The sequence below is a fragment of the Chionomys nivalis genome, chromosome 8 (assembly GCF_950005125.1).
Source record: "Chionomys nivalis chromosome 8, mChiNiv1.1, whole genome shotgun sequence".
NCBI classification, from domain to species: domain Eukaryota; kingdom Metazoa; phylum Chordata; class Mammalia; order Rodentia; family Cricetidae; genus Chionomys; species Chionomys nivalis.
Genome location: NC_080093.1, coordinates 46085223 through 46106168, shown reverse-complemented (window position 1 = coordinate 46106168; position 20946 = coordinate 46085223). Strand labels below are relative to the sequence as shown.

At 53.7% G+C, this 20946-nt stretch overlaps 1 protein-coding gene across 5 annotated transcripts in view; it reads left to right on the top strand.

Moving 5' to 3' along the window:
• Positions 1-474: 474 nt before the first annotated feature.
• The window catches only part of Syt7 (synaptotagmin 7), a 61203-nt gene continuing 40731 nt past the window's right edge, over positions 475-20946 (top strand). The window contains exon 1 of one of the 5 annotated variants that reach the window (XM_057779256.1): positions 475-1096. In XM_057779256.1, the coding sequence (XP_057635239.1) occupies positions 1066-1096 (31 nt within the window). In that variant the 5' untranslated portion in view covers positions 475-1065. The remainder of the gene's footprint in view (positions 1097-20946) is intronic. The other 4 variants (XM_057779257.1, XM_057779258.1, XM_057779259.1 and 1 more) reach the window with 4 other exon arrangements.

Here is a 20946-nt window from a genome sequence, read left to right as displayed (position 1 = left end):
ACAGAAGGGGGTTTCATTTCTACTATGGGCACACTGGGTCAAGGGAAAGGGGAGGTCCGGGAGAACAGGGTAGAGAAAGGAATGAATGGGGACTGAACAGCTGCTTTCTTTTCTCACGGAGCTCGAAGAGGTGGGAAAGGTTGCGATACGTAGTACCCCACGGAAGATGGAGATCCTAGTTCTATCTGTTCCTGCAGAGCACCAGCTCTGAGAAAGACAAGACTGTCAGACCGAGGCCCAGCGCAGGCAACACACTCCACTCCTGGTTTTGATACCCACCAACCCTTCTTCCCTGGTCCTCCGCTGTTCTGAGTCCAGAGCTAACGCCCTCGAGTGGCCACCGAGCGGAAAACACGGGGCGGATCCCCACGCCTTTCGGAACGGAGTCAAGAGGGCACCTCGGAGGAGGTGGCCATCTGGGCGACCCTGCGGCTTGCGAGTCCACCGCCACCCGTGGCGCACGGACCGAGTGGGTCACGTCTTCCATAGTCTGGACGAACCTAGCCGTGGAGCTCCGCGGCCCTTCCAGGCGGGGCCTCCTGAGCGCTTGGGGTGTGCGGGGCGGCGGCCGTGCCCTCGGGGCGGCTCCGGGCGGCGGCGGCCAGTCCAGGACTGCAGTGCAGCGCGCGGCCGGCAGTGGGCGCAGCAGTGACAGTGGCCGTGGCGCTCGGCGGCGGGCGGGCGGCGCCGGCGGTGCCCCGGGCGCACACACACACATACACATACTCACGCATATACACACACACACACAGACATACATACACACACATACACTCCGCCTCGTACACACTCACACACGCTCCGGCGCGCACACGCGGCGCGCAGGCCAGAGGGAGGAGGCTCCGCGCGGCTCGGCGGCGGCGGCAGCGTGCTCCGCGGGCGGCCGGGAGGGCTGGCGGGCGGCCCCCGCTCCCCGGCTCCGCGGCTCGGTGCAGCCCGCGCGGCCCCCGCCCTCGGACCCGCCCCCGGGGGTCGCCCGGCCCCATGCCCTGCAGCGGCGGCAGAGCAGCGCGCGGCCGCAGGAGGCTCTGAGGAGCCCGGAGGGAGCCGGCGACGAAGGGGACCATGTACCGGGACCCGGAGGCGGCCAGCCCAGGTAAGCGTGGCCCCGCGCGGGCTGGGGCGCCCCGCACGGGCTGGGGCGCCCCGCACCGGCGGGCAGGATGGCTGCAGCGCCTGGTAGCCGTCTCGGAGCCCCAGCCCAGAGCTGCTGTCCGCTGGAGCCTCACGAATTGCACCTCTTCCTACCAGGGTCATCCCAGCCCCGGGGGCGTGGGTTCTAGCGGCAGAGACTCAGACTCAGACCCCGCAGTCGGGACGTTGCTAGGTTGGATGCCCGGGGCCGTGTTCGCAGTGTCCCCACAAGGACCTCCCCCCCCCCCCCAGCAGCCCAAGGACAACGTGTGTGGCGGAGCGAGGAGCTGCTGTCCCCGTGGTAGCCGGGCAGTGCCTTCAGAGGTACCCCTGCTCCCCAGCACCGGTGCCCTGGGGACGTCAATGTTGGGGGACCTCGGGGCAAGGAGGATCTTTGGGTCAAGATTGTGGGCACAGAGGAACGGAGTGTCATCTGCGGTGCCAACTGTGAATTGAGAGGGCTCCAGGGGGCAAGTGGGTATCTGGTGCAGCGGCAGGGGATAGAGGCTTCTAGGGGGTGGGGAACCGCAGGAGCGGTGAAAGGGAGGCAGGGGTACCTGAAGAGAAATCTCAGCGGCTGATGACAATGGGGGTGGCCGGGCAATGTTCTCCTGGGCTTGGGGAGGGGGACTCAAAGAACATCAAACTCACTCCAGTCCTACCAGGGAGGGAGGGGAAAGGGGCCGCACCCCTTTGCCTTTCTGAAAGGGAGTGGCCTGGGAGCCCACTGTTGGCTTAGCATCCTTCTGGCATCCTTAGAGCCCAAGCCAGGAATCTCTCCTCCTTCCTCGGGAAATTGCTCTGCCATTTCCTCCTTGGCTCCTGACGCCTCCCCCACGCAGTGCCCACCTGTAGGCAGGTCCCCTGCAGCTCTTGACCAGGTTCCAGCTCCCACCTGGGATACCAGAAAAAGCCCAGACTCCGAAGAAGCCCCCTACCCCCACTTCTGCTAGTTCAACCTCCTGGCCTCCGGGGTCTCTGTTTCTGGACTGCTCTCCAAGGCTAAGAGCGGGGGCTCCAGCCTAAGACCCACTCCTACAAGAGTCTCTGGGTTCCCTGCTGTGGTCTCTGGGGAAAGCAGGTGCTGTGAGAAAGATCAACCCTGAAACCGTCCACAGAAGGGGACTCAAGCCCTAATGCTCTGCACAGCAAGCTGGTGGACACTGGCTTTGCTCATTTGTGCCCAATCCACACTTGCTGTTTTCTCTCAAAGGGCACTCCAAGTCCACTGATGTTGACCTACTGGGCGGCAGACATTGTACTCACCCAGTACTTGAGTCTGAGACTCAGTCTCCTCTGGAGCGTCATGTCCTTCTCTGAACGTCCTCTAGGTGTGGACTGAAGGGACATTACCTTTGAGGGGCTGTTCCCTCATCTGTCTGAACCCAGGTCACCTACCCTGACATTTTTCCCCAGGAAAAGCCAGCTTCCTGCATTTGGACCAAGGGCAGGGGCATCCTTGTGCTTGGTTCATTCCGAGCAGCCCAGTTCAGAGCTCAGATCAGGAATGAGGATGGAAGGGAGTGCAGTAGGGATAGTCTCCGTTGCTGTGAGGCCACCGGCCTGGGGCCATGGGTTCACCCACCCACTAGTACCCTTCTAATACTTTGGCACCGTGACATTACCACTCCTCTAAGCACCTCTGCCCTCTCCACAGAGGCCAACTTGACGTGCTTGGCATCTTCTGGGCAAAGGGCCTGGATTCCACAGCTGTTCCTGACAGCCTGGCCGCCCCTGAACCTTTCTTTTCCTGCTTGCCCGTCTTGCCCCCTTGAAACTGCAGGGTCCACCAATGCCTGTGGCAAGGTTGGTTCTGACTGTGAAGGAAGCTGGTGAGGTTTTCTTGTTTCTTGTGTGGGCACTTGGCTGATGGAACTAAAAATAGGTTGTAGCGGGTACGGTATGATTGGTTCCTGCTCCTTTGGGATCTCTGGGGGCCTTTTGTGACCCTTAGTATCACTGCCCACTTCCTAGAGCCCCCCAAAGCTCCATGTGAGGCTCCCATCCCTAGCAGCTTACTTAAGGTCTCCCAGACTCTGTTACCCACAGCTAGGACCCTATGTCCCCCATTTCTAACCACCCACTATTCCCCTTTGCCTGGCACCAGGTAGGAGTGAGATATGCAAATTAATTCCTGTGTGACTCAGACCAGTCCCTCATCTCCCCTCTGGTCCCACAGGAGCCAGTACCTCTTACAGTCTGGTCTCCTCATCCATCTTCTCAGGAACACCTGTGGCCCATTGTCGCCTTATTAAATAAATAAAACCTTATCCTCTTCTGCTCCTCTTGCCCCTGGCCAGTTCCTGAGGGTTCCTATGGTACTCTCTTTCCCTCGGCTCACTCACTCTGCTATCCCCATAGGGCTCATCCTAAGACTAAGACTTTACCCGATGGCTGCTCTTCCCTCCCACCTGGTCCCTGCCCCCCAGGTACTACTGTTACTCCTGTGCTATAAAGAAAGCAGTGGCGGAGGAGAACAGGAGCCAGATGGAGAATGCAGACTTGTTCCTTCCCATGTCCACCCATGAGCTCCTGTTCCAGACTGCCAGCCACCTCTGCCCTACCTGCAGCCTCCCCTGTTCTCTCCCTCCTGTCCTTCATCCTCTGCCTCCCAAAGCTGGCCTGGCCTGCCTCCTTAGTCTGTCTCTACTGCCTGTCCCCAAGCTGGGCAGGGCCTCAGCAGGCCTGCAGGGGTCAGCGTTGCAGTGGGCAGGCAGGACAGGCAGAATGGCAGTGGGAAGGAGGAGGGAGGGAGAAGTGACCTTGCGGTGAGCTAGTGAGCAAGGCTAAAGAGAGAAGGGCTGGGAGAGAGAGGTCAGGTTCTGAGGTCTTTCTACTCAGTCACCAGGCTTCTGGGACTTTTTTTAATCCCACTGGACAGCAGTGTCTGAAGCCTCTATCTGTCCCACCTGTTAGTTGGCTCTGTCCCCTACAGACACTCCATCAGGCAGATCATTCCTTAGGGGCAAAGAGATACATATACATACATACATACATATATATGTACACATATACATATATATCATATAGGGCAGAGGGCCTTGGCATGGCAAGTAACTGTCTAAATCTACCTATCTTCTTCCTGGGCAGAGTCTGATGAAGGGGTTGGGGTGAGGCTGGAATTAAGGCTGAAAGAACAGATTCAGTTTGTGGTATGAGGACCATGGATAGCGGCAGAGCCAAGGCTGGGTGTAGAAGCCCAACAAAGCCAGACTATCCCACAATTTCCCTGACAACTGCTCTCCAAATGACATTCCTCGCCTAGCTGACCCCATGTACACAGGCTCCATTTGCTGCCATGCCGGTGTCTGGGGCTTGGGGTAGAGATCAGTACTCCAGAACACTTACTCCCTCTAACAGCTATGGCAGGGAAAGGGTCTAACGTTGGGCTGGGAGGGGTTGATCTTTGGGTATAGGGGCCCCTCTAAGCTATAGAGTTGCTGTAGAGACAGGCCTTTCACTGACTCTGTTCTGTGCTGGTCTAGGCCTTGTGGAGACAGCTCGACCCTCAGGCTAGGTGTTTACAAACCCAGGGATGGAGAAAAGAAATAGTCCTGAATCCTCTCCTTGCTGGTTGGGGTGCCAGAGAAGGTTGGCTCGTGGTAGCAATGACAGGCCAGCTTGTGATAGGTGGTGGGGAGGGGCGGGAGGAAAACTAGGAGGCAGAGGATCAGGTGGACACCAAGTAAGCAAAGAGAGGTCTTTGGGCAGTTGGTCCTGGTCCTAGCTGACCCACAGGCTCCAAGGGCAACAGAGCAAGGGCCCTGCAGCCCTGATATTGAAGCATGTCATGGGGGGAGGGCAAAGGAGGAGCATGTGGTCCCCTCCTAGCTACCCCCACTCTCCACCCACCCCTCTATTCTCTCAGGGACTTTGAATTCTTATTGAATCTGATGGACCGTTTTCAATAACTGCTTCCCTCAGGGGAGTGAGGCCCAGAACAGCAGGGGAGTAGCTGCTGAGGGGGCCATGTGCTGACTGGGAGGCTCAATCCTGAGTGGAGGAGGAGGAGTTGTTGCTTTAAAGGGCTCCTCAGAGACGCTGCGATATCCCAGGTGGGCACAGACACCTCTGTGGATAGTCCCCATTTCATGGTCAGGGCCCACAGGTGGCCTCATGGCCAATGAGGTCAGCTTTCTCTATCGGGGCAGTTACTGCTCTGGCCAGGTGCCGGAGCCAGCCTGTGCCAGGCTAAGCCTGGGTACCCTTCTACCTTGCCAGGGAACCCCAGCCAGTGGTGCCAAGCGAATTGTGCCAGTTCCATGGACATGGAGGTGCTGACCTTCAGGCAGCAGGGGGTAGCCCTGCTGGGCTCTGTCCAATTTGCCTCTGGAGGGCCAGGCTTTGTCTCACCCAGCAGAATTCCCAAGGGTTGGAACAGAGTTGGCAGACAGCATGGGACCTGTGGAAAGGACTGGAGAGAGCCCAGAGTCTATGCCTGCATTCCAACCCATCGGTAGAAAGGTGGGCTGGCTCGTCGGCTACTCAGAAAGGTTTGGCAGCTTCTACCTGGAAGGGACCCTTGGGAAAGGTGTGTCGCCCCGGGTGGTTGGGATATTTGGGGAATTGGTATATCCACGTGACAGAGTGTGCGGGGCTCCAGTGAGGGGGAAGGGGAAGACAGGGTGGTGGTAGAAGCTTGGTGACTGTGTGTACCTGCGTGTGTGCATGTGCGGGCGGCAGCTGGTTGGCCGTAATAGCTGTGATCATCCGAATGCCGAGTGCCCTGCCCGCTGTAAACAGCAGCTAATGAGTGTATTCATAGCGAGGTGCATTGAGGTGCATGGGGAACTGTGACGGAAAGCTTTGGGGAGGGCCCCTCCCCTGGCCCTGTACTCAGCCTGGCAGGGTGTGGGCTCTCTAGGGATCCTGCCTGCCCCCTGCCACACCCTCAACCTGCCAACCTGGCCACCTCTGAGGCTTCCATCTTTAGGGAGCAGGGCCTCACCTAGCTGTAAGCATGCATGGGTGTGGACAAGGGATGGTCGTGGGGGTATTCCATCTACAGATACAGGATTACCTTGATGCCGTATGGCTCTGTGTGTGTGTCTAGCTGGGTTAAACGAATCCCATCTGTATGTTGGTGACTCTGTCTGATTCTATGCATGTGTGTTTCCACCCCTGCTCAAGACCCTAAGAAAAGGACCGTCCCCTGTATCAATAGTTACCCTGATAGTGACAAAGCCAAGCATATTGTCAGAACAGCATTATGCTTCTGGTCCCGCTCCTTCAGTGTCCTTGGAGTTGGGGAGGATGAGGGCTTCTGGGGCTGCTGGGTGGAGAATGCCGCTGAAGGAGACAGAAGGGAGGTCTAAGTCTCGGCTTCCATGGGCTTGCACAGCTACTGTTGGCATCAGCAAAATGGGGGCTCTGGCTATTGCACCTCCAGGAACGCCAGTAAAAAGGGAAGAGGGGTGCCAGTGAGTCTGTTCTTACCGACGGTGTGCACGCCTGCTTCCTGCCAGGGCTGGATAAGTGAGAAAGGGGTGCCTGCATGAAGCCCCAAACAGGGGAGTAGAGGAGAGAGCTGTGTGGCTAATGTGTCCAATTAAATTACTTCAAACCCTGCCGCGGCAGCTGCTCCCGGTGGGGCTCTGGGTACAAATTGGATCCGTCTCATTACTACGGGATAGTGTCAGCAGGGCCAGAGAGCTGCGGCTGGCTTGGCCAGCCCAGAGCAGGCCCTCTCGTGCTCTGCCAAATCTGAGTACACTAGAGCCCCCTAGAGGAGTTGCTCATCAAAACATCCCATGGGGTCTCGAGGCCCAGTGAGATATTGGGGTTCCTTGTCCTTCCCATCCCTTACCCTGTGTGTAACAGACCTAGGGCCCCTCTGAGCCCCTGGTTTCTTCCTCCAGGAATGGAGTAGGTTGTGTTCTGCAGGGCATGTCGCTTAAGGAATTCCTCCCCAGCTCACCCAACACCTCCCCACCACTAACATTAGCCAAGCACTGTAGTAGCAACCTCTTATTTGCAGTATATGTTAGGCACCTTACATGTGTGCTACCAGGGATGACTTGCTGAAGCCAGAGCCCTGGACCCACCTGCTGTCCTTGGGAGCTCCTGCAGAAGTAACTGTGGCTGTCTCACTCCTCCCCTGCTGCCTCAGTTTCCTCCTCTGTGAAATGGGCATGATGATGATGCTTCTTTTCCGGGTGACTGGAGGATGAGGAGAGATGAGGCAAGAAAAGTTGTCATCCCCGAGCTTCACACGTAGTAAACACTCATGATGTGGAAGGGCAGCTGTCATCAACATTACCCCGTTCTGAGAGATTGATGTGTGGGATGGGGGTTCTGGAAGCTCTGGGAAGGACGTGCATGCTACTCCGTTAGTGGAAGAGTTTGGGGAGGATTTCACTGAGGCCATGGTGATCTGTCGCTGTCAAGATAGCAGAGATTCGTGGGGTGCTTACTGTGTGACAGGTGCTCTTGTCCACACATAGTGTGTCCATCATCAGCACACCCCCGGCGAGGACTTGCGATTAGAAGTCAACTCGGGATTCCAGTCATGCTGCAGGAACCAAGAGCTCTAGGTCTTGAAGAACATAGAAGAGATTGCCACGGGAGGAAGCACAGGTCAGGCATTTGGCTACTGGGAGCAGGGGCCTGAGGGGTCTTGGCCAGTCGAGGCAGTAGTGAGCAGTGCCTGAACTTGGTTGGAAGGGAGATCCTAGGGAGCAGTAACCTGGAGTGAGGCCTGGGAAGGTAAATTGGGCCAGATTAGGAAAGGCCTGGCTTCTGTAATAGAACTGGGCTATTGACAGGAGGAGCAACAGGGTCTCATATATTCCAGACTGGCCTGGAACTTCTACCACAGCCAAAGATGACCATGGGTTTCTGGTCTACCTGCCTTTACCCACCCAGTGCTGGGTTTATAGGTTTATACTGCCTCACTGAGATTATGAAGTGCCGGGGATCGAACCCAGGGCCCTGTGCATGCTAGCCAAAAATTCTACCAACTGAGCCACATCCCTAGTTGTGTTTTGTTTTTGTAAGGTCATGGAAGCCTTTTGAACAGATCTATAGCAGTGTGGCAGTATGGGAGATGGGAAGTTTGGCAACAGGCAGGCAATGGAGTTAGAGTCTCACCAGGGATCATACCTGCCTGGTTCCATCTCAGTCTTCCTGCCTGATTCTCTCCCCTGAACAGGGCTGAGCCCAAGGCCTTAAGTTTTCAGGATCCAGCTGACCTGGGTCCTAACCTTAGCAAACCAGTGACTGGGCAGTCAGATGGCAGTCAGTGTGGGTGGGTATGAGTAGAGACTCTGAGAGGGCCCTCTAGCACTGGGGTCATTAGAAAAAGCCCCTCGGAGATGGGTGGGGAGCCAAGGTGAGCAGTTCCAAGGCGCAGGGACATAGGCGATACCACCATTGATTACTTCTACACCCCACGTCTCACTTTGGGCCAGGGCGAGGCCATAGCAGGAACCACAGAACTTACACTCACGTTGTCAAGTCTGGGCTCCAGAGTCTCAGCAGAGCTAAACTGTCTCCATGACAACTAGGCAAGTCCCCCCACCCTCCCACCACCTCTCCGTGCCCATGGTCCCTGGTACAGGGGCCCATTTCCAGTAGGATCTGGATATATCTTCCTCTTTCCCTTGGGAGCAGCCATCCCAGGGCAAACAGCTTTACACTAAGGGGCTGGCAGCACACGTATACATGTTGCCATTTGAGTCTATGTGCCCATGCATGCATATGAGTGTGTGTATGCGCGTGTGTGTGAGTGTGGGTGTGTGTGCACGTGCACGCATCTGTATCCCCTTGTTTTCTAGGTTATATAGGTGAAGAAACTGAGGACCAGAGAGCTCAAGGGTCTTGGCTGGATTATTCCACAAATCAGGATAAAGAATTTAAGTGATTCTTAGTCCATAGGCTGGGTGGTAACCACTGAGCTATGCTGCCTAGCGCTTCCCTTATCCTACTAGGATCCCAGCCAGTCTGTCTCTCAGCCCATTTCTCAGAAGGCAGTGCTTAGACTCTGTTTGGCTGCAGATTCAGACTCAGAGGGTGTCTCCAGCACCTTTGTTAGTGCTTAGGGCTGTCCCCTATAAACCCTTTATTCCCCAGTCCCTGAATGGAGTAGAGGTTCCTTTCTATCCTGTTTTCATTCTTCTCCAAGCAAAGTGGAGGGATTGTCTTGCCAGAAGATCTGGGGAAAAGGGGAGGAGCCCCTCACTCACTACGTGGCACCTGCCAGCCTGGGAGGAGCCCAATAAATTGTCTATGTGGCCCTCCCCAACCTCATTCCTCCCTCTCCAGCCCCCGCCTGGTTGGGGAGGTGCGAAGGGAGCGATTTCACAGCCTGTCAGCTGAGGCCTAAAAATACCCAGAACTCTGAGATGTTTGGGCAGGGGGAGGAGAGCGTAGGGACCAGGGATGGGGTGGAGGAGTGCAGCTAAAACTCAGCCAGAGGAGCCCTGGTGGTACCATCACCCTGCTTGGGAGTGAGGGCCAGATCCTCTGTTCCCATGGCCCCCATCTGTCTCATTTTTGGAGATGGCTAAGGGGGGCTGGCATCCTTAAGGTTGTGAGAGCAGAGTTATGACAGCCAGACTGAAGGAAGACTTGGTCTTTGGTAGGAACCATAGACCCTAAGGCCCCCAGAGCCTCACACTGATGCTTCTTTCTCCCTTTCCACCCCCAAGTTGGGTGGCATCTTCAGGCCGTGGGAGCCAGGCTCTGCCTGAGCCTGCTTCCTTCCTGGAGAAGGTGCCTGCTTCTGTTAGAGGAGAGGCGTGAGGGAGGAAAGCAGTGGGGATGAGGGTGCTGGCTGGTGTGTGATGTGACGTCCCAGCCACCCAGGCACTAGAGGGAAGCAGAGGAGAGAGGGTGTGGTGGCCCACGTCACTACCACGTGGCTGTGCTCCTCCGCTGAAGCATGGCACACGGTCTCCACAAACCAACCAGAGTCCAGAGGTGTGTGTGTGTGTGTGTGTGTGTGTGTGTGTGTGTGTGTGTACACACAGAAGCACATACCAGAGTTGGCCTCTTCTTGGTGCTGAAATGCTTGTGGGCATGAGTGGTCCAGCATAGCTATACCCGGCAGATACTGATTAAGAACAGATGAACAGGTAAAGAATGATAAGTCACATGCAGGAACTGACCGAGAGAGTACAGCGTGGCAGGCAGACCGTTGGGCTCTGGATCAAAAAGAGTTTCTAGGCTGGTAAAGTGCTTGCCTTGAAAGCACAAGGACCTGAGTTCAGTTCCCAAAATACACATTTAAAACCAAAATCCTCACACAGTGGCACACCCTTGTAATCTTAGCACCGGGGAGGAAGAGACAGGAGGATTCCTGAGCTTGCCAGCCCAGCCACCTTGGTGAGCTCTAGGCCAGGGAGAGGTCCTGTATCAAAAAAAAAAAAAAAAAAAAAGTGTGTGTGTGTGTGTGTGTGTGTGTGTAAGAGAGAGAGAGAGAGAGAGAGAGAGAGAGAGAGAGAGAGAGAGAGAGAGAGAGAGAGAAGACAAAACAAAACAAGGTATATCTGGTGGCTCCATAGCTCCGTGGGGAAAGGCACCTGCCACCAAGCCTAATCATGTGTTCAACCCTGGCACCTACATAGTGGAAAGAAAGAAAAACTGCTGCAAGCTGTCCTCTGACCTCCACATGCATGCGATGGCACCTGCATGTTCTCCAAACAAAATAAATAATAAAGATGGTTGGTTTTTTTTTTAAAAAAAAAAAAAAAAAAAAACCCAGGATGGACAGCTCCTGAGGAACATCTGTGGTTGTCCTCTGGCCTCCACAAGCATTTGCACACATGCACACACGCGTGCACAGACACACACAAATGATGCACTGGCACACACACACATCTGCACAGGTAGACTCACAGGTGATGGGTTCTGTTGTGTACTGATTCACATGTGACCTTCGGCAGCTTAACCTTGAGGTGCTGCCGTTTCTGTGTGTGAAAGGGAGATAGCGGTGCTGTCTCTGGGGATCTTGGTGTGTAAGCCACCTGGAACTGTGTCCATCAGCAGGTCGGCACCACGTACATGAACCGTCATTGTTATCTGGCCCCTACTCTTAGGTGTTGAGTTGAGAGCACCAAGCCCCAGAGAAGGCAAATGACCTTCCTGAAGTCACACAGTGAGTGGCTGAGCCAAGACTAGAACCTAGGCTACAGTGCCTAGAAATGGGACTTATTGAATGTGAGGTCTCATGATACTTCTCCCCATTGGCATTTGGGACCTAAATGATCAGATCTGGGAACTCAGATAATGAATGCCATAGTGGAAGGGTCTTCTGGACAGTGACTGGCTAGCCACCAGGTTAGAATCATTTCCCTGGTTAGTTCTTTGGAATCTCAGTTTCTTCACTAGAATAGGGTGATAGGGTTGTCATGGGGATCAAATGGGATCCCACACATCATGTGTTAAGCAACTGACACGCTGTGCCTAGTAACTACTCCATAGTGTTAGCTGACATCATCGCCTTCGCAGAGCCCTCCTACCCAGCCCCCTCCCCCTTTAGCCTCACTTTCTTTTTTTTTAAATTAATTTATTTATTTATTAAAGATTTCTGCCTCCTCCCTGCCACCGCCTCCCATTTCCCTCCCTCTCCCCCAATCAAGTCCCCCTCCCTCGTCAGCCCAAAGAGCAATCAGGGTTCCCTGCCCTGTGGGAAGTTCAAGGACCCCCCACCTCCATCCAGTTCTATTAAGGTGAGCATCCAAACTGCCTAGGCTCCCACCAAGCCAGTACATGCAGTAGGATCAAAAACCCATTGCCATTGTTCTTGAGTTCTCAGCAGTCCTCATTGTCCACTATGTTCAGTGAGTCCGGTTTTATCCCATGCTCTTTCAGACCCAGGCCAGCTGGCCTTGGTGAGTTCCCAATAGAATATCCCCATTGTCTCAGTGTGTGCATGCACCCCTCGCGGTCCTGAGTTCCTTGCTCGTGCTCTCTCTCCTTCTGCTCCTGATTTGGACCTTGAGATTTCTGTCCAGTGCTCCAATGTGGGTCTCTGCCTCTGTCTCCTTTCATCGCCTGATGAAGGTTAATATTCAAGAGGATGCCTATATGTTTTTCTTTGGGTTCCCCTTCTTATTTAGTTTCTCTAGGATCACGAATTATATGCTCAATGTCCTTTATTTATTAGCCTCACTTTCAAGGCCTGGCCACGCTTGTTTCTTTCCATGTGATACATCACCACATCAAGGTCTGACTTGCTGACGGCCCGGCTCCACGTTCATCTGCTGTTGCTGCCCAGCAGAGAATGGGACCCCCCACTGGGACTGAGTCCTAGAGTCCTCTGTCTGGCTTCCACACCCACTTGCTGTATGACCTTGGCCAATCACTACTTCCTTGTGTGTTATTCCTCCTGCTGAGACACGGAGAGTCTGCAGTATGCATCCCCACGTGCTCCAGTCATGTTACTGTGACCCTGGAGGGTCCCCTGGCTCAGCCCACTGAAAGGGGTTACAGGTTGGCAGAGGAAACTCAGCTGGCTGTCCCCAGAATGTGGAACATCTGGGGCATGAGCTAGCCGGTGGCTGATCATCGAGCCTGCCCACACCTGTGGCTGTGTAGGAAGAAGGCACACAGGCCCGGCTGGCTGGGTACTGACATTGGGGAGGCTCAAGGACAACAATGTAGAAATAACCCTTCTTGGGGCTCTGGGAGCTGCTACTCCAAGTCATTCTCCCCCATTCTCCACTCCTCCCTGGGGTTTCTTCCAGTGATTCCTCCTTCCTCCCTGTCCTTCCTGTCTCCTTCTCCGTCTTGGGGTCTCCTGGTGTCTCCCTCTCTGCCATCCTCTTTTGTAATCTTGGCCATCTTATGGGGTACCTTCTTTCTCCTCTCTGGAGAACGGAGATCTGTCTGTCTCTGTGTCAGTTCCTTAGACTCCTTCCTTCATTCTTTCCTCCCCAGCTTCCTCATATCCATGTTTTGCCAGGTATTCTGGCCCTTCTGCTGCTCAGGTCTCTATTACTTTACATGAGTGTGTCTAGGCTGCTTCTAAATCCTGGACTCCTGGCTCACTCCCATTCACTCCCCCCTCACCTCTGAGCATCTTCACTTTCCTTCTCCATGTCCTTGAAACTCCTTGGTCCTCCACTGCCTGACCAGCCCGACCCAGGAAGTGTTTGTGACTAGTACTGGCACTCACTGCCTCCACATACCCTCATCCCTGTGGGTGGAGAAAGGGGTCAGTCCAGGGCCCTGGGACTAGCAGCCTTGCTTCCTAATTAGCAGGAGGTAATTGCCTGGAAGAAAAAAAAACATTTAGAATGAGACTCCAAGACTTCAACTTAAAGCTGAGCCAGCTGGTGGTCTCTAGGGAGCAGGATGAGGGGAGGCAGCCTGGGTCAGGGCCTCAGAAAGCCTCCTAGCCCTGAGGATTTTCGAGTCCTGTGGACCCAGCACTCAGCCTTGAGCAAGTGGGAAATAAGTACTGCGCTGGCAGGCCCACCTCCTTCAACTGAGTTCTGACTCAAAATGTGACTTAGGGCAAGCCATTTATTCCTCTGAGCCTTGGTGTTGACTCCTGTGAGGTCAGAACCAGGCCACCCCTGCCTGCCCTCAGCCCTCAGTGTCACGGGTTTCAGTCAGCGGCTATGACAGCACTTAGGCTACACACACGGCTACTGTCTCATCCACGTCACGGTCTTGCTGGTACCTGAGGGAGGGTGAGGCCTCTGGAACGCTGGGAGAGAGCTGAAGTTTAGGGGTGCAAAGATAGGAATTCCCATGCCAGCCTTCATGTTAACCAGCTGCACCACTCTGAGGGCTCACTCTTGCCCTCTGGTCCCCACGTTCTCCATGTGTAAGAGGCTGACTGTGACACTCCCTCCGGTGGGCGTTTGCAAGGCTGATGTTTGTAGAGCTCTTAGCATGGTGCTTAGCATGTAACAAGTGCTCAGCCAATGGTACTAGACGGCTCTACTGCAATTAAAGGAAATTCGTGTCACTCCTTCCACGAAGTCAAAGAATCTGGGGTTCAGTATTGTCTTCGTGACTTCATCTGCTTTGCTTTTGTTCATTTGGCTGAGGTAGGGTTTCAGGAGTCCCGCCTGCCTCCATGTCCTGAATACAGAATTACAGGTGTGCACCATAATTCCCAGCTTATGATGTGCTGGGAACCAAACCTGGAACCTGGTGCATATATATACCATATATAAATATATATATATATATGCCATATGTATACTCATATATACCAGCTGAGCCCTGTTATTCCTGCTTTTTGTTTTGGGTGACTAGGGGGAGTTTCTTCAGCCAGCCTGGCTAGCGTAGATCTGTAGTATCACCAAGGGCAACTGCTTCTTTAAGAACCTCCCACCTGTAGAATAGGAGTGTCTCGTGGGTATGGCCTCCTCCCCAAGCTGATCACTCTTTTCTAGGGAAGGGCTGTGAGGAGGTCCTCTTTTAGGTGACTGAGGGGGTTGGAGGCTCTGCCCTGAAATAAGCAAATTATAGGAGTTTTCTGGCCTAGCAATGGGAGGAAAGGTTGATGTTTGTCAAGTCAACACCGCCCACCACCTGGAGAAGGAATCAGCAAGTTTTGATTGGTGCATTCTGGTCATCTGTGTTCAGTCTGCACTGTGACCGGAGCAGCAAGGCGCCCAACCAGGCTAGGACAAGGATGGACGAGTTGGAGCGTGCATGTGTTGGGCAACGATGCAAGCTCAGAGTGCCAGATTGCCCTAGGAGCAGTGAGGGGGCGGCGGGGGCCAGGCCTTCTGCTGCTCCTTCCCGGCGCACCCTGCACCACCACTGGGGACCTTCTGTGCTCCTGCTCTGGGTGCAGTTCCAAGACTGCCACCAGGAGGCAGTGTGGAAGACTGCCTAGAGGGAAGAGGGTGTGGTATTTACTTTTGCCGAGAGACTTGTGACTTCCTGGGGCCTCTCCATCTAAAGAAAAGGAGCTCTGGATTCTTCTGGTGGCTTCAGCTGGGCCTTGGTCAGGGAGGGACCGGCAGAGGAAGGTAGAGCTACTGCGCTGTAATTGCGAGAAGGTTCCAGTCTCCAGTCTTTTTCTAGAGGAACCATGAGAAGATCACAATTCTGGGACCGGGGACTGTTCAGCACCAAGGACAGGGATAGCCGGGCCTACATCTGTTTCAGGACCACGGGCAGCACTGCAGCGCTCAGTGGCTCAGTCCTCTAACCCTGTGACAGAGACATAGTGAACTAGCAGGCACAGGAGGGACACCCTAAGTTCTAGCGACAAGGCTGAGAACAGAGAGCGGAGTGAGTAGCCCAAGGTCACACAACTGATGAGTGGCTGAGCTGGATTCAGATCCCTACCAGTGTCTCTCCATCCTCCTTGCCCATATCTGGAGGCCCTCTCTAGTTACCTCTTACCTTCTTAAACATCTCCGGAAGCTGATTCACATAATCTTGCATCTTCAAGAGCCCTTGAGCTGGCAAAGATTAAGTGCCCTTCCCTCCCCCACCCAGAACCCTGGATGAGTACTTGAAATCCAGGATGAATGAGTCCTCACTCATGTGGCCTTTGTGACTCCAAGCCTCAGGTGGGAGGAAGTCAGAGAAGGACAGGTGCCCTTCCTGGCCCATAAGGAAGCCTGTAGCCTGTGGAGGTGGCGTTGAGTCATCAGTATGAGGAACTGCGTGGTGCTCTGAGATCCTCCAATGAGATATAGCACAGCGTTCCAACTCCAGCCTCTGTGCTGCCGTGTATTATTAATAACAATAAGATGCTGATTTAGGCCAAGGCACAACAATGCATTATTCATAGGAGTAACTAGTGGTCAAGGCTTGTACTTAATCATCACACATCCCTGATCCTGCCCCCGCTCCACGCTCCTGCCGGAGAGGCTCTTCCTGTGAGCTCCTCCTTCCTTGGGTCCCTGCTGCTCTGATGGATGTGATCATTTTCATGGCTACCCAGGCAGCTCATCAGCTTTGGGAACAAGGTGGGCAGGGAGAGCAGCAGGTTCCTGGATAACTTGGCCAGATACACTGCATGGAGCTGACACTTGAACCTGTCCATCCCGAACAGCCTTGATCCTGACGGCTTCTGGCCTCGGCAGATCTCTGTCGTCCACAGATAGCCTGTCTCCCTTCCTTTTGAGGCTGAAGGCCGGCACTCAAAGCAATTCCAGGCCAGGAATTGTGGGAGGTGAGGGTGACTGTGGTGTGGGGAGGAGGTGACTAGACAGAAGATGACCTTGTGACCTCCATTAAGTGTGATGGTGGATGTGAAACCTTCAGTAAACTGTCCAGCATTTCACAAACTGTTCCGCACAGTACAAATGTTAGCCATGATTCCCTAGGCCATGGTGATGTCTGCTGGAAGAGAGAGCAGAAATAGGGGAGGCGTGGATAAGACCCTGGAGCTTGCCAGGACCTCACCTTCTGATGAGGAGTCGGAGTGCTTGTGGATCCTGACATGTCCCTATCCAGTTCTTGCTGGACCGGCTTCTGGCTCATCCGGATAGTCCGTCATTCGCTGTTTACTCACTTGGCATTGCCTCTGAATTCTAAACTGTCTGCATGCAGCCGGCCTCTGCGGCCCCTGCCAGCATGCTCTCCCTGGCTTGCTCACACACTATCTGTTTTTATTACAGTCAAGGTTGAGGAAGCTTGCTTGTGTTAAGCCCCTATTTTCAGCTACTTGTAACTTTCCAAAACACTTCCCCTCGGGCCTCCTCTTGTTCTTGCCCCAGGTGAGGCCCAAGGTATTGCAGGCTCCTCCACTGCTTTCTGAAGGACATCCAGAGACAATGTCCAGAGGGCATGGGAGAGGGCCAAGACCCGGCTTGCCTTTGAAAGGCATGCTGGGCTCTCCCCTCCTTTTTCCTTTTCTTTTCTCCCACCCATCTCCTTTTCTCTTTCTCTTGTAAGAAGAGAGCTGCCAGGCTCCAAGGTGGGTGGCCTGGAAGGAGGAGTTTCGGAGTGAAGAGAGGACAGAAAATTCTACTGAATGCCAAGCAGCGGAGCTTTGCCTGCTCGGGCTCCAGGGCTTGGCTCAGGGCTTCTGCCTTTCCTTCTCACCACTTCCTGGCTTTCTGATGTGTCCTGGGCTGGGGAAGGAATGGAGGCGAGCACACAAATGTACCTTTCCCATGCCCACATTACCTACCCCAGGCGGGTAGGCTCTGTCCACTTGTAAATATCCCCCCCCCAATTTCCGTATGCTCGGCATGCATTTGGAGGGGGGCTTCCTATGGAAAGCCATGACGCCAGCTCTCACTGCTTTCCACCTTGAACATCATCCTGAGGGCTGAGGGAAGCTCAGCACAGTGCAAAATCAGGTGGGAGGAGGAAGGCTCAGGATGGGAAGGTGCTGGCAGACGTAGACCCAACCACCCCCAACAATACTCCTCTCTCCCTCTCTCTCCCTCTCTCTCCCTCTCTCTCTTTCTCTCCCTCTCCCCCCCGCCTCTCTCTCTCTCTCTCTCTCTCTCTCTCTCTCTCTCTCTCTCTCTCTCTCTCTCTCGTGTGTGTGTGCATGTGTGTGTGCGTGTGTAGTGTGTGTAGAATAGTGGCTGTGCCCTAATCAGTACAATAATGGAACCCCGGCACCTCCTCAGACTACTCTCTATTCTTTCCACTCCCAGCTAGCCCAGCTCCAGCACCTGGTCCCCAGCTTCTCCTGGGACTCTTAAGCAGTCTCAGCCTCTATCAATTGAGGGTGCTTTATCAGGCTAGCATCTGAGGGATGATCCCTAGGCAACATATGCCAGAGGAGTGTCTGAAACGCTGGGGAAACTCAGCTCTGGCTCCTTCCTGGCAGTTCTTGAAAAAGAACCCTGTCTTAGTTAGGGTTTCTATTGCTGTGATAAAAAAAAAAAAAAAAAAGCCCCACATGACCCAGAGCAACTTGAGGGGAAAAGGGGTTATTTTATCTGACAGTTCTATATCACAGTTCATCATTGAAAGAAGTCACAGCAGGAACTCAAGGCAAGAACCTGGGGAGCAGAAGCCATGGAGGGACACGGCTTACTGGCTTGCTCTTCATGGAGGTTCCCTCTTCTTAAATGATTCTAGCTGTGTCGAGTTGACAAAAAGAAAGAGAAAGAAAGGAAAGAAGGAAGAAAGGAAGAAAAGGAAAGAAAGGAAAAAAGAAAAGAAAGGGGGAAAACTAGCTAGGACAAGTCCTTTCACTGACTTCTTTATCTGGTGTTCACTCAGTCTCTTTTCCCTGTAGCCACTGAGGGATTTAAGGCACAGCACCCCTAGAGCAGAAGATGGACAGCCAAGGGACATAAGTCCTGAAGACCCCAAGTCCCATCCTGCTTTTACCTCTCTCTTGCTGTGTGCCCCTGGGCAGGTTCTGAATCCTTCTGACCCTCAGTTTCCTTCACTGTCAAATAAGCTAAGAGACTACTTTCATTTGAGTGCAGTGGCTCACACCTTTAGTCCCAGCACTTAGGAGGCAGAAGCAGGCAATCTCTGTGAGTTCGAGGGCAGCCTGGTCTACATATTGAGTTCTAGTACAGCCAGGGCTACATAGTGAGACAATGTCTTACCCTCCCTCATACCCCAAAAAGAGATTTGCTTTCAAAGAAGTGCTGAAGGGTATGAACCCGACTTGGTGCTATCGATGACTATGGCTAAAAGTATTTGGTAAGGAGATCGATAGCGTACAAGCTGAGGATGCTGGAAGGGGCCTCCAGGAAAGTGGACAGTCCAGGCTGAGACTGATGGGAAGTAGTAGGCACAGGCAGTATCCATGTCACCATCTATGAGTACAAATATAAGTGAATTTTAGGGGGACAAGCCTGTGTGTAGATTTCTGGTGGGCCCAGTGGCCCCCTCTAGTATGATCTGGACTATATGAGCCAGTAATACAGGACTTTAACCCATGGCTTCAGTTGAGGGAACTGATCTATGCCCAAGAAAAGGGAATGGGACAGAAGGTCAGTTAGTTCAAGCTTGGAGGACAAAGACACTGCTGTGTCCTTGGGGAGGGCTTCCTGAAGGAAGTGGGCTTTCCTGGAACTGGATGATTTCATGCATTTAGTTAGCAATTATCTCCGCAGCCTCTCTATGGATGTTTGACTGCAGAGATTATGGCTCCGGGGTCTCAACCCTCCAGGCACTCCAGCGTGGGGGGATATAGAGAGCTAATTATGAATCCCAAATGGTGACCTGTCATAGTCTCAGTACATAGGAAGGCAGTAAAGACCATATTTGGTCAAGTACCTTGAAGAAAAGACTCTAAGGAACTGCCGTCCAGTCAGCCTGACACAAACCTAGACATATCTAGGAAGAGGTTATCTTACTTGAGAAAATGCTTCCATCCAGATCCTGTAGGCAAGTCAGTAGAGCATTTTCTTGATTAATGATTGACGTGTGAGGGCCCAGTCCACTGTGGGTGGTACCACTCCTGGGAAGATGGTCCTTGGTGTATAAGAAAGCAAACTGAGCAAGCCAGAAGGGGTAAGCCTGTAAGCGGCATTCCCCCGTGGCTTATGCTTCAGTTTCTGCCTCCAGTTTCCTGCCCTGCTTGAGTTCTTGCCCTGACTTCTCTCACTGATGAAGTAGTACCAGAAAGTAAAATCAAATAAACCTTTTCCTCCCCAAGTTACTTTTGGTTATAGTCTTTACCACAGCAATAGAAACCTAACTAAGACATCATGCAAAGCCTCCTAAGCATGAAATGACTGGCCCAGGGGCTTGTGGGAATGAGTGAAGTGGGTGTGGCTAGGCCATGCTGTAGAGCATGTCTTGTGACCTTGTTCCCCCCAGAGGGAGGCCACTGTAGCATGGTTGAAAGCACAGGCTCAAGGGCCTTTGGCTCTCCTGACCTCTGCTTCTTTCCCCATCAGTGGGGAATCCTAATAGCCCAAGGTCCTAGAGATGATACGCAGAGACTGACTACCTGGTGTGGTATCTGCCACACCCGGAAAGGAAAGAGGAGGCAATGTGTGAGTGGACAAATGACATCCCACTCAGGAGCAAGAGTTCCAAGCCAGAGGAAGTGTCTGAAAGCCCAGGCCTTCTGAGTGATAGAGTGGACTGGACATCTGCCCATGGCCCTGGCCATGGGCGTGCGTGCGTGCGTGCGTGCGTGTGTGTGTGTGTGTGTGTGAATATCTGTGTTAGGGATGAGTCTCCATGTTGCGTGTACATGAGAGGGCTGCGGTGCATTTATCTGTGTTCTTTGTGCACATACCTACCCTCCCCCTACCAGGCAGCCAGTGAGCTTGCCTTCAGAAGTCCATTGCTTCTCAAGCAGCTTCCCCAGGGCATCCAGCAGCCCGCGGTCCTGTTTGATTCTGTTCATCCATAAATCATGGCTTGCTGAGGAGATGAGAGGCAATGGAAGCAAAGCCTTACCAACCTGCACCAGGTCTCTACAGTTCACACCTGAGGCCCAGCCTGGCTTCCAGCTGCTGCCCCTACCCCACAGCCGGGCTTCCCCCTCCATTCACGGAGCACTCACTGATGCCCGCCACAGTTAAGCTTCTAGAGGGGCACTTCCTGGGGCAGGGAGTGGTTAAGCATGCACAGAACCCAATAAAATGGGAACCTTGGCCTCTGCTTGTCCTAGGGAGAAATGAGGGTGAACCAGTTCAATGTTTCATTCAGTTCTCAGCGAGCCCAGCTCCCTGCCCCAGATATCTCTGGTCCAGGGCACAGTGCGGTGATGCTATGATAATGGCCAGCGTTTATTGCTTACTCTGTGTCAGGCACTGTGCTAAGCACATTATATGTGCTAATTCCTGTTAGTCTCCCAGTGGTCCAAGGAAAATTGTGCTATTATTAGTCCTCGCTTACAGGTAGAGAAACCAAGGCATGCAGGGATTAAATCACATGGCTTATAAGAGTCTGAGCCAGAATCTGAGCCCAGAGGTCCGGTTCCAGAGCCACAGCACGTAAATACTACAC